At 37.6% G+C, this 13691-nt stretch overlaps 1 protein-coding gene across 3 annotated transcripts in view; it reads left to right on the plus strand.

Moving 5' to 3' along the window:
• The window catches only part of GSK3B (glycogen synthase kinase 3 beta), a 210601-nt gene that overhangs the window by 181397 nt on the left and 15513 nt on the right, over positions 1-13691 (plus strand). For all 3 annotated transcript variants that reach the window (XR_008617494.1, XM_024120436.3, XM_024120438.3), the window contains one exon: positions 10455-10553. Coding sequence is in view for 2 of the 3 variants with exons in the window: in XM_024120436.3 (XP_023976204.1) it covers positions 10455-10553 (99 nt within the window). In the remaining variant the exon portion in view is untranslated. The remainder of the gene's footprint in view (positions 1-10454; positions 10554-13691) is intronic.

The raw sequence follows: 13691 nt of genomic DNA on the forward strand, positions 1-13691 counted from the left end.
GTATATATAAGTCCATGCCACTCTCTCACTTCGTCCCAGCTTACCCCTCCTCCTCCCCGTGTCCTCAAGTCCATTCTCTACGTCTGCATCTTTATTCCTGTCCTGCCCCTAGGTTCTTCAGAACCATTTCTTTTTTTAGATTCCACATATATGTGTTAGCATACGGTGTTTTTCTCTTTCTGACTTACTTCACTCTGTATGACAGACTCTAGGTCCATCCACCTCAGTTACAAATAACTCAATTTCATTTCTTTTCATGGCTGAGTAATATTCCATTGTATATATGTGCTACATCTTCTTTATCCATTCATCTGTCGATGGACACTTAGGTTTAAGCAGCAAACATTTATTTCTCACGGTTCTGGAGTTGGGAACATCAAGATCAAGATGCTGGCAAATTCAGTGTTCGGCAAGGGCCCACCTCCTAGTTTGCAGATGGCTACTTTCTTGCTCATATGGTGAAGAGAGATCACCTCTCTTGTGTCGCTTCTTATAAGACCACTAATCCCATTCATGAGGGTTCTACCCTCATGACCAAATTTCCTCCCAAAGGCTCCTCTTCCAGATACCATCACATTGTGGATTAGGGCTCCAGCATATGAAGTTTAAGGGGACACAAACCTTCAGTCCATAGCATAGGGTTATACCACATTTTGTTTATCCATTCATGTACTGATGGACATTTGGTTTGTTTCTACCTTCTGGCTATTGTGAATAGTGCTGCTATGACCATTGTGTACAAGTATGAATTTGTTTGCATACTTGTTTTCAGTTTTTTTGAGTCATATGGTAATTCTATGCTTAATTTCTTGAGGAACCACCAAACCATTTTGCACAATTGCTTGCACATTTTACATTCCTACCAGCAATGTTACAAGGGTCCCCATTTCTTCACATCCTCACAAATACTTGTCTTCCTTTTTTATTTTTAATAGCCGTCTCAGTGGGTGTAAAGTGGTATCTCATTTGATCCTAAGGCTTACTGCAATATAATGATTTAGAACCTGGTAAATGCTATTTACCTGTTCTTTAGTAAATTGTGTTCATAAGACAGATTAACATGAAAATAAATTGGCTTAGATTTTAGAATATGGTCTCTAAAATATTGGAAGGACTTTTGTGAGTGGGCAGTTTTCATATTTTCAAATAATAGAATCAACTAAAGTAAAGAAAAGGCTCGAGCTTCCCTGGTGGCACAGTGGTTGAGAGTCCGCCTGCCAATGCAGGGGACACGGGTTCGTGCCCCGGTCCGGGAGGATCCCACATGCCGCGGAGCGGCTGAGCCCGTGAGCCGTGGCCGCTGGGCCTGCGCGTCCGGAGCCTGCGCTCCGCAACGGGAGAGGCCACGGCAGTGAGAGGCCCGCGTACCGCCAAAAAAAAAAAAAAGAAAAGGCTCATTTTAAAGAGTAAATAATTTAATTCAGACTTTGTTCACACATATCTAATAGTTACAAGTTTTTAAAAAGGAATGAAGAATGTTTTATTTTGATATTTCAACGTTTTATATTTGCCCAGGATATCAAACATAAATATGACTCTGTGTATGTCTGAATGTGCATATGACTTTGAGGAGCTGAAGAATATGTGTATACATGGAAGTGGTGTATGTAGACATGGCATGCAATCTCTGGCTGTCAGACTCTTTATGTGATTCTGTGGATATCAGTGAAAAGGATGTGCATGAATCTTTATACCTCTTCAAATGGACCCTGTGAATATATCCCTGAAATGGTTTTTCATAAAACTCAATGTATTAAGTTGAACATGACATCATTTTGTAATATGGCCCTTCTTTATTAAAGTTGTTAAATGCTGCCCTGTCTTAGCAGCCATTCTGAAACTGGGCTATGATCACTTAGTAGTACTTTCTCCCTATCCTTCTAGATCACTATTATATTTGAACAGTGTTTCCATATAAGGACACAGCTGTCCAGGAAAGAGGTGCTACTTGATGTCAGTAATTTGTGTTATTTCTGTTTGATCCTCCCTATTCTGGCAGTCTTTGCAAATAGTCATCTTATTTACTAAGGCAAAGATGTAACTGTTGTGCAGATGCAACTTTAAAGCACATACTAATCAATAGCAATTAATGGATGATCAGAATAAAACTGGCTAATTCAAGAGAACGAAGAAGGAGAACTAACTTTCCAGTTGGTTGTATAGCTAGAGAGAGTGCAGAGATAGGAAACATGGGGGCAGAGGTGGGGGGGGATGGAGGGTGTCATTAGTGAGGTTCTGGTGTATGTAGGTAGAATAAAACCCTTCTCCATTCTCACAGCAAATTTTCAGTGAAGTCTGTACTATTTTCCCCAGATAAACTAAAGTTAATCCCTGATCTACATATAGTAGGTGCTCAATGACTGTTTGAGTGATTGATACCTGCTACTTTAAATACACACAGTATTTATTAATTCATGCAACCTGTACTTATTGGGCATTTCTAATGTTCCCTCTAGTTGTTGGTACTGTTGTTTTAATTAGTAAAGTAAACCTACCATATGAACAGAACTATAAAGATTAAACACTTGAGTAGAATATAGTAAAGCTTATAGCTAACTACAGTTTGATGTTTGTTACTGTGCCATGAGTAAATAGCCATAAATGTTAGTTAATATTACTTTCATATAATCAAAACAAGTGTTTCTGTGATCAGCTAGAGGGAGAAGAGAGGTGAACAGCTATGGGACAGAAAACTTTGAGATCCTTCTGACCTTCTGGATCCATAACTATTGCACCTCCCTTTTTTTCTGGCACTGGGGCTTCTGTGTTCTAGGATCCCCTGACTGACAGTATTACCTGCATCCAGGCATTGGAAACCAGGACAGACCTTTAGCATACCATACCCTTCTTTCCCTTTCCCTCAGTAATTGGATCTCAAAGGTTGGACATAACTTAATCAGACCTTAGGAATCAAATAGAATCAGGAAATCCCAACAGAGATCGGTTTTCTCTTTGTTTACCAATTCCTTACCTATTCCAAGGCTGGAATATACTGGAAATAAGTAGTTTTATATGTTTAAAGATGAGTCTCCAGTTAATTCCACCACACACATCCCCAGTTCCAATTTTCTAGCCTAATTTTATGAGATTTTACCAAGTAAAATTATTTTAGTAAACATTGTCCCCCTGAGGGCATCGGATAGGATGGGGGTTGGGCAGGTGTAAGTAAAGATTATCAACTATTTACATTGGTGTGACTTAGTTTGAAGAGTCTGCTGCTCTACCACTTAGCTGGGTTATCTGAGGGAATGATAGTTTTGTGGGGGAACAAGGAGGAAGAGTGGCTTATTGATTAGGCCAGAAGAAGGGGGGACTGCTTAAATGAGAGTTAAAACAGGATATTTGGAGCATTCAGAAAACAGCATGCAAACTCAGGCAGACTACGGGTGTCTTGGGATACAGGGAAAAGAGTATCCGGACATGAGGAAAACAGTGATGAGACAGCAAAGGGGTTCCAGAAATCAAGTGAAAAAAAAAGACAGTAAAAGAAAGAGTAAGAGAAAACCAAAGGGAATGGGGGAAGGATCAGAGAAAGAGACTTTTTTAATGAGTTTAGGACTGTGTTAAAGAAAAGGAAGTGATGAAAACAGGGGCTGAGGACAATTTGGGGGTGGGCAACAAAAGCAAGTGTTACAGAAGGCCAGCTTACCAAAGGGTTATACTTCTTCATCTGAAAGCAGTAGACTACTTATTTATAAAATCTGTTGTAACTCATTATTTGTGATAATTAGGAGGCTCCATATCTTTATAGCAACGATTTTTAAACCAGTTTTTTTGTTATGAAATAGTGATATGCATAAATATGGTCAGCCTACCTGCTTACCTGGCTTTCTATATCCTGGGCATTTTCTTCTAGGCTGTCTTACCCTCAGCCACATCTAAAGTGGACATAGTATATCACAACAGTGTTAACCGGCTATACTCCAATATAAAATTAAAAGTTAAAAAAAAATAAAGTGGACATAGTATTTCAACCACCTTGAGGTAATGAAGTATCTTCTAATATTCTAACCTTGAGTAGGGACTTTTTGGTTTTAGATTTATTATAATTTACAATAGCAAGAATAAATTGACATAAGATAGGAACTCTTGATTCATATGTAGGATGTGAATCAAATCCTAAAGACGAACTCATAAACTGCTCTCACTTGCAGTGCCCCTCTTTTTTTTTTTTTTAAATAAACTATAAACCTTTCACATGGCTATCCCTCTTTTTCTACTATGTTTTTCTGGGTGAAAAATGGCTATAAAAGATCTTGATAAATGGACTTGAGGAAATTTGGGTATAAATAAAAGGATTATTCTAGTAAATAAATGAGAGATGGAGCTGTTTATACTTATCAAAGAAATTGGTGTCAGAATTATTCTTTAATATTTTATGAATAATTTAGAAGAGTAAAATATCGAGTTAAGCTGTACTTTTCTAGGTATTGAAAGCTAAACCAAAGAAATACACTGCAAGGGAGAGCTTAGGAAATTCATGAGTGCCAGTAAGAGGGGGCAGGTTAGTTTTAGTTCAGGCAACTAGAGTACTACTGACATACAGTGTTGACTGTATTAAGAATTTTAGGATCTAAATTATCAATTATTTATGAGGATTATTTTCCCTTTCCCTGAGATTTGAGTGTCTCTGTTGCCTCAACTGTACTACTGGAGAGAATGTGGAATGTTATAGGAACAAACAATGAAAAACTAATGTCTGGACTTAAAGTTCTGTGTGTAGTTTGGACAGATACACTTCCAGGAAGACCAGAATACTGGTGGTATGTGATGTATAACCAAGGCAATAAAGATATGCAGTATTGCATATGGAGTAAGTCAGACCTAAAGTCTCCTTCCCAGTCTCTCTCTAACTAGGTGCAGATCTTGGCCAAGACACTATCTCTGAGTTTACTAATTTAAAAAGATGAGGTAGTTGGATTAAAGAATATTCAAAGACACATACAGCTCCAAAATTCTGATTGTAAAAATGAGTTGACTCCAGAAAGACAAAGAAAAAATGATAAATAAAGCTAAAAACATAGAGCATGAAAGGGTAAGATACGTAAAATCATGGTATAAATGGACACAAAACACCACAAACTGGTTCCTGCAGAATTCAACATAAATGCTACACTTACTGCATTTCATCAAGAATGGAGTTCTAAGATTTTCAGGTTACTAAAGCTTATTCTTTTTAATCACCAGGACTTTAAAAATACTAACATTTTGCTAGATAACTTGTAAATGTATCATTACTATAAATGTAGTACACAAAATGCATTATGTAGTACACAATGCATTACTATAAATGTAGTACACACCTTTTTGGGTGACTAGTATAAATTGTGATGCTCCCTCTTGGGCAGTTCCAAGGCAAAGTAGTCATGGGTTTCTACAGGTATCATGTAGTCTGCGCATGAAACATTGCTAATATTACCAAGCAGCAGGAGCAAGCCTTGTAATTTGTTTTCTATTTGTCTGATCTTCTGATTAATTTAGTATTTGTTTACTTTCTGAATGAGTATGGAGTATGTAGTCAACGTTAGGAACTTGGTCAGAGATATCCTGTGCACTTTGAAATTGTTAGGAGAGAAACAGTTGTAATGGGGTTACTTGTTCATCTAAAAAAAATATATCCAAACAAGCAACATTAGAATTCAGTGTGTAAGATCAAGGTTCACCATCCTAACATTTGAATTACTCCTCAAAAAAAAAAGTACCATGCCATTGTTAAGTCATTTTCTGTGAATAGGAAAAAAAATAGCAGTTTTAACTATATAGACAACCACTGGCAATTTTCATTTATTCTTAAGAGACCTGATACACACATGAAAACCTCAAACTACTTACAGAAGAAAAAGAAAGTTTGCCTCTTGTAGTGACTCCTTTCTGGGGGTCTGCATGTTGAGCCCTTTCAAAGATAACAAAGAAAGAAGATTTCCTTCTACCTTATGACTAATATTTTATTATCACTGTAAGAGGTCTAGTTAATAGAGTGTTCATTTCTTCCTTCTGGTTTGTACATTGATTACTATTCTCAAACTTATCCTCAACTTTCACACAACACAGTTTGGACAAACATATATACCTCTTCCCACCCCTACTCCTATCCCCCACCCCCGCAAATTAAAAAAAAACAAAAACCCGCCTTTCTTATCAATAAATTTGGAAATCTTATATTTGGAAGAAGAGAAACTTTAAGGGAAACTTCGGGTTTCTCCAAAACAACTAGATTTAGGTTCTGTTCTTGTTTTTAACATTTAAAAAGATGGCTTAACTTACAGTGGTCTTTCATGGGAATTTTTCTTCTATAGTTTTTACTGTCAACAGTGCAGCAAAATTTATTTAAATGAGTTTGGTTAACCTTTTGGTTGGTTGATACCTCTCTTGGTTGGCTTATTGATAGCTATTTTAAAATTCATTTTGCTTTTGTTCGAATTGTGCATTATATTTTGATGATGGACCACATAATGATTGATAAACCATCAAAACATTCAAAATGTTTCCTCATAAACTACTATGTGTTTTTTTTTAACTAGTTTTATGGCATCTTCAATTGGTTGAAGAAATCCTTGTCATGCATGAAGTTTTCTAAAACATTCTGGAACCTGTTGCCATTTTGTTTGAACCATGTCTCTGGAGTAATGCGGTCTCTTATTCTTCCCACCTCTTTTCCATAGCTAGACCCACTTTTATATTATGGGCTTCCTTGTTTCCTTAATAATCTCCCTGCCCTCAAGCCTCACACATATATTTAGTGAATAAATATTAACTTTTCATTTTCAATCTCTTCTACACTCCATATTCTCTGCCTTTAAGAATACATATACTGGGACTTCCCTGGTGGCACAGTGGTTAAGAATCCACCTGCCAATGCAGGGGACACGGGTTCGAGCCCTGGTGCAGGAAGATCCCACATGCTGCGGAGCAGCCAAGCCCATGTGCCACAACTACTGAGCCAGCGCTCTAGGGCCCGTATGCAACAACTACTGAAGCCCAAGTGCCTAGAGCCCGTGCTCCGCCAACAAGAGAAGCCACTGCAATGAAAAGCCCACACACTGCAACAAAGAGTTCCCCGCTCACTGCAACTAGAGAAAGCCTGCTTGCAGCAATGAAGACCCAACACAGCCAATCAGTCAATAAAATTTAAAGAAAAAAAGAATACATATTCTAAAAATGTCTATTGCTTTGCTCTTTCTGTCCTCCAAAATGCCATCCTTTTTTTTGCTTTCTTTCAGTGCTTTTTTTTTTTTTTTTTGCGGTACGCGGGCCTCTCACTGTTGTGGCCTCTCCCGTTGCGGAGCACAGGCTCCAGACGCGCAGGCTCAGCGGCCATGGCTCACGGGCCTAGCCGCTCCGCGGCATGTGGGATCTTCCCGGACCAGGGCACAAACCCGTGTCCCCTGCATCGGCAGGCGGACTCTCAACCACTGCACCACCAGGGAAGCCCTCTTTCAGTGCATTTTGTATCCATACTCATTGCCTCTGTTTCCTTACTGTTCAGTGCCGTGGATAGACAGGGAGATTGGGAGTAGGTTGTAATTGTTGCATCCAAAAATTTAAAAAAAATTACAAGCATTTTGGACTACTTGTGACAGCCCACAGAAGTGCCCATAGTCTCTCCCCACAAAAGGGACAGACTTGTAGTGTAGAAAACAGTGCTGTAATACATGGCGGCTTCCTCATTCACACAAGCAAAAGCTATGGCAGTTAGCAAGCTCTCTGAAGTGGAGAAGAGCTAATGGATGGAAAGCAATGGACCTGAAGGAAGACATATAATTACGGAAGAGGAAAAGGACAATGGTGTATAGAAGTTGGAGAGATGTAGAGCTATATGTGGCTGTCCAGTTTAGAACTTCTTAAGTTTTTGGATGTGTGACTCAAAAATTTCACAAAAGTTCTCCCCGCCCCCAAAGGCTATCCACTGTTCACTCTAGGTTAAGAACTTAGTCTTTTAAGTTGTTTCATGAACCTTACTTACCTCTCCCCTGTGTCTTTAGATGTGGCAAAGCCTCCAGGATCCCATAGCTTCCTTTTTTTTGGTTATCGTCGTCTTTTCTTTGCTGTTCCCTATCTTACACTTTCATTAGTTACCCCTCTACCACCTAGGGAAAAAGAGGATTGTTTTTCTCAAACCCTGCAAGTGTGTGTGTGTGTGTGTGTGTGTGTGTGTGTGTGTGTGTGTGTGTGTGTGTGTGTGTGCGCGCGCGCACGCGCATACATACACCTTAACCAGAATAAGACGCAAAACCACCATGGCCCTCAATTGGACATGCAGATACACAAGGATAGGTGATCTGGTAAAAGAGATTGAGTGAATGGGAGAAAATGGACACCATGTGACCACAGACCACTGATACTCAGTTTATTTTAAAGATTATCTCAATTGTAGCTCTGTCAAAATGTCTTATATTAAAATCTTTGGTCATCTTTTCCTTTTTTGGATTTTCTTTTAGATGTTGGGCTCATGGTCATAGAGATCTTTTAATTTAAAAGTGTCCCAGTCTTGAATCGAATGAATGCCTTTCTTGCCAGCTTATTTGTGTAATTGTCCTTCCATTTTCTATTTCTGTTGAACAAAGACAACTACCTTTTTATCTGTCTATCCTGGGACCTAACACAGTCTTTCATGCTCAGTATTGTTAGTTGGATGAGGGTGTGGGTGGGTAGATGGATGGGTGGATTTTAAAGAAGCTTTTCTATTTTAGGAGATTTTAATCTTAATTGGGATGGTAAGTCTGACTTTCTTTTGGATTACTGAAGAGTAGTAACTACCACATCTTACATTAATTTTTATTCTTAGAACCATAAAGTCATCAGCCTTGGCAATTATCAGTGATTCTCTTGTTTTCCTAGGTGTAAGGTTGTGCATTAAAATTGGACTGATTTGAAGTAAAACTACATTGGCTCTTTCTGTACCTCAGTGAGAACTGAAACAGCTACTAAAGCTGATTATGAGAAAACAGCATCTCTTCAAACCTGATCATTAGGGCAGTGATTTTCCAACTCAGGGAAGGTTATTATTTGATGAGCTGACCTAATAAGTCTTCTCATTTAAGGGGAAAAGATAATGAATAGTCTTCTCTCAGTTTTGAGCTTTTCCTCCCATTCATTTTTCATATATCTTGACATCAGCATGTTGCTTCTTTTTACCAGAATCTGGTTATCATTTAGTATCTGATTTAGTACAAAATTTAGCTACTAAGGCACCAAGTTGAATAAATCAGTATTGCCAGGGGCTTTGTAAAGTACTGTGTTAAAACGATATTTCCCTTACCAGGGGCTGGCGGGAGGGATAAATGGCGAGTAGTTGCTTAAAGGTTTCCCTCTGGGGTGATGAAAATATTTTGAAACTAGGTAGAGGTGATGGTTGTACAACATTGTGAATGTACTAAATTCCACGAATTATACACTTTAAAATGATTAATTTCATATTATGTGAATTTTACTTTAAAGAAAATACTATTTCCTAACTTTTTTTAGTCCGTGCCATAACTGTGAATTGCTTGTAGCTCAGAGGATAACATCTTCCTTTAGCTAGTATGGTCGTATAATTATTCTTTCAAATTATTGGAGTAAGAATTATTAATAGCGACACTTATTAGAGTGGAAATAAGCACTCACTAGTTAAATGCCGGAACTACAAGAATAAACCAGGGTTATCCCAGGCAGACTAGAAGAAGTCATATTATCGGAAGTTAACACCAGATACTTTTATGTACAAGCTCACCACCATGTCTCGGTAGTTGTTTACATTATTAAGTCCAATATCATCTTTTTCTCAAGATTCATATACACAACTTAATTCTTTAAAGAAAGCCAGTTTGTATACAGTTGACAGAGAGAAACTTTCCACGTGCAGATAAAAGCCTATTTCAAACTTTTAAAAAGTAATAATCTTACTAAGTTAAAAAGCAAAGTAGAATTCAGTAAAGACATTTTTAATAAAAGCAGTGAGAATTTAAACAGATGTTCCTTAAATCCCGTTTCCACTACTGTTTGGATAAATCTTACCTGCCATCGAGTAACTTGGTCTGTGCATGCCGAAGTACAAACTGCAATTATATTCTCTTTTCTGTGACACTGTCACCCTCAATCCCTGCAGTCAAATACTGTCAGAGTACCAAGGGAAAACCTAGTATATTTAAGTTAATTAAAGATGGAAATATATCTTATTAATATGCTTACCCTCAAACTTTTGACCAGTACCTTTCCCCAGCCTATCTTTAGTTCTCAGAGATACCCTAATTTTAGCAGATAGTATCTTTGTTATGTATTACACCATTTCTGTGGACTTTCTCTATATGTTAATTACTAGCTCATGATTTAGTTTCAGATGTAGGTTTATCATGTCTTTTTTTTCTGTTAAACCAATGTTTTAATGCTGTATCTTCTGTTAGTGTTACCAATAAAATAGTTTCACATAAAATTTAAGAGTGGATTCTAACACATGTGTCTTACCTTTTCTCTAGAACTGTCAAGTAATCCACCTCTAGCTACCATCCTTATTCCTCCTCATGCTCGGATTCAAGCAGCTGCTTCAACCCCTTCAAATACCACAGCAGCCTCAGGTGAGAACACATAAGCCTCTTCTATAAAAATGTATTTTGTTTTTGTCTTCATTTTATCTCATTTAATGAATGTGAACATTTAGTGCCTTCCAAGTATCAGAAACGTAGCATAGCCAAATGATTAAATGTGAATAAAATGTTGCTTTAATTTCCATAAAGCACAAAAGGACCCCATAAGTACTTTTTATATGAGGTATAAATATCTTATTATAATGTTAAGTGATGTCACCATAATTGTTATTTTAAAAGTCATGCTTTCTGTATAGTTTCTTGATTAATATGTCAAGTGAGATGCTTATAGCAGAAAGCAGTCTACAAATGTAATATTATTGAAGATAATTCACTTCAATTCCATCACCCTGAATGTAAATTATATTAATATACTAGAGAGGCAAATTTTCAAGAAGTATGAATATCGATTGGTGTAATTTAATCATTTGAAAGGGCTAAAACTGCAATGCCAGTACATTTAGCTAAGACTTAGATCAGAATATGACTAAATCTTGTCTATCCAAAAAGAAAAGAATGCCCACACAGTCTCCCAGCTTAGAGCTCAGATACACTGCTGGTCCCATAGCTAGCTAATGTTGGGACCTGATTTAGTGAGAATTACTGTCATTACAGATACTCTGAAAATACCCAACCCTTGAGTGAATTGAAGGTCCTCCTAAGGACAGCTAAAATGAAGTTAAAAATAGGTAGCACAGTTGGGCTCACAAAGAATTTGGTGTCTTCCCCTCAACACCCCACTACCACCACCACCACCAAAAAAGCAGATGTCAGGAGCTAACTCCATTTTTATTTAATCATCTGTTTCATTGAATTGAGTTGGATCAGACCCATTTTTGCCCAAGGGCGTTTATGCTCCAAGAGATAAAATCTTGCATTACTAGTTCTTAGCATTCAACAGTGAGGTCAAAATCTCTCTCATGTTGTCTGACACAGAGTTGTTTGTTCCTGTCCAATCTTACTCTTTTAGAATGTTGCTAATAAGGATTTAAAACATTTCATTCTAATCTGTGGCCTGTCTTCATTCCAGAAAAAGTTTGGAAAGAAAGGTCTCTTCTAGTTCTAGTTTCAGCACCTGTTAACCTTGAGAAAGTCATTTGAACTTTATTAGTTTTAGTAATGTCTTATTAGTTTTCTCAATCTATAAAATGAGTGGCAGTGCTCTCTTAGACTAATATGGTACAAATCAATTATGTACTGAAATGTGCTTTGAATTTTTTAAGTGTAAAAATATAGAGGTTGTTTTTGGTTTTGTTTTTAACTATGACCTCTATTTAGAAGGAAGACAGAATTGCTTAGATGAGCTATTAATAAACTTAATAATTCACTGGCCAAGGTTAGATTGCACAGATTGTTCAAAACATTAAATAGGCCCTAACCCCAAACTAGTACATTTACTTGTTGATCTAGTTTCTAGGAATTGTTTTAGACTGTGAATAGCAATGAGAATTATGATTGGTAAGTTTTGGGTAATTTTAAATGATTTTCTTAATGTGAAATACTAAACTAGTTAATCATTTCAGCTAAGGTTTTGGGCAAATTGTCTGCCTGGTAGGATCCTAGTATATAACCTGATTTTTTTTTTTTTTTTTTTTTTTTGTGTGTGTGTGGTATGCGGGCCTCCCCCTGTCGTGCCCTCTCCCGTTGCGGAGCACAGGCTCCGGACGCGCAGGCTCAGCGGCCATGGCTCACGGGCCCAGCCGCTCCGCGGCATGTGGGATCCTCCCAGAGCGGGGCGCGAACCCGGTTCCCCTGCATCGGCAGGCGGACGCGCAACCACTGCGCCACCAGGGAAGCCCCGTATAACCTGATTTTGATGTTGCTTTGATACAGGTTACAGCAGTCCTCAAAAAATATTTTATTGTGGTATATACATTTTTATAGCTGTTGAAATCGAATTTCAACATAAATATGGAAACTGACATTGGACTTTGATCCTGAGAATTTACTTTAAAGTTGAAATAGATCAGGGTATGAGGAACTTAATAGAGGAATAGTAGGCTAAAGGCAGAGCTAAAATTAAAGGAATGTATGCCTTGAGTATCTTAATAGTTACCAGAAAGGATTTCACATATTTCTCTGAGCCTCCTAGTGGCTAAAGTAAATAAAGAAATGATATGTTAAAAATTTCCATTTTTCATTAGATTAGAAGCACACTGGTGGCTTAGGAGAAGCAAAGTGTTTCTGACTCTGCTGTTTGAGGAGTATTTCTCCTTTAGGGCCGCAGATTTGGTACTGTAAGAGATAAGAGTAAATGAAATTCTCAACAATAAAGTTTCAACAATAAATGTAATGGTGAGTTCCATTTGGATACTTTTTTAAGTGCCCTTCAGTGTAAGCCAAAGGCATACCACCACAGTGTATTTAAAGGAAAACTGTTTTCTTTGGGGCCAAAGTTATGAGAGCCAAAGTAAATGTCACCAAACATACCTCAGGAAATGCTCATCTAGATGAAGGGATTGACTGTATGACCTTAATGGCCGCCTGTATTTATGTAAATATATATGTATGTGCATGTACACATATTTTAAATAAGAATTTGGTAGTATAAGTTATATTCTTTAGTAACACCTTAAAATATACATGCTGTTTGTTGTCTCTCTTAGCTTCAGTTTCTTTATCCATAAAACAGGAATAGTAAATACCCACTACATATAGTTGTGAGAAGTAAGATATAAAATGTACAAAGTGCTTAACACTTTGCCTGGTCACATGGTAGACCTTCAGTGAAAGGAAACTGCTACACTATTTTTATTATTGTTATTGCCAAGTAAGGACAGATCCAGAAATGTTAAAAACCAGCCGTGTGAAAGGCAGGTTGACATCCATCCTCTTATGAAAAAGGAACATTCTTATGAAAGAACCTGTGACTCTCCTCACCTGAATAAATAGACACCCCATCTCTCCACCCAAGCAGTGAGGGAATGAATGCCTGCTGACGTGGCTGAAACTTTCCTCACAAAGCATTTCCAGGTCTGCTCCAAGGTATGAAGAAGTAAACTGTTAAGCTACAAAGCCTCAGACCTTGAAGATGTGAACCTGGAAATTTTTCTAATTTAAAATTATCAAAATTAGAATTTCTAATCACCCACCCTAGGTGCAGCACCACAATAATAGAACCCAATATGT

This window comes from Physeter macrocephalus, chromosome 1 (genome assembly GCF_002837175.3).
Source record: "Physeter macrocephalus isolate SW-GA chromosome 1, ASM283717v5, whole genome shotgun sequence".
NCBI classification, from domain to species: domain Eukaryota; kingdom Metazoa; phylum Chordata; class Mammalia; order Artiodactyla; family Physeteridae; genus Physeter; species Physeter macrocephalus.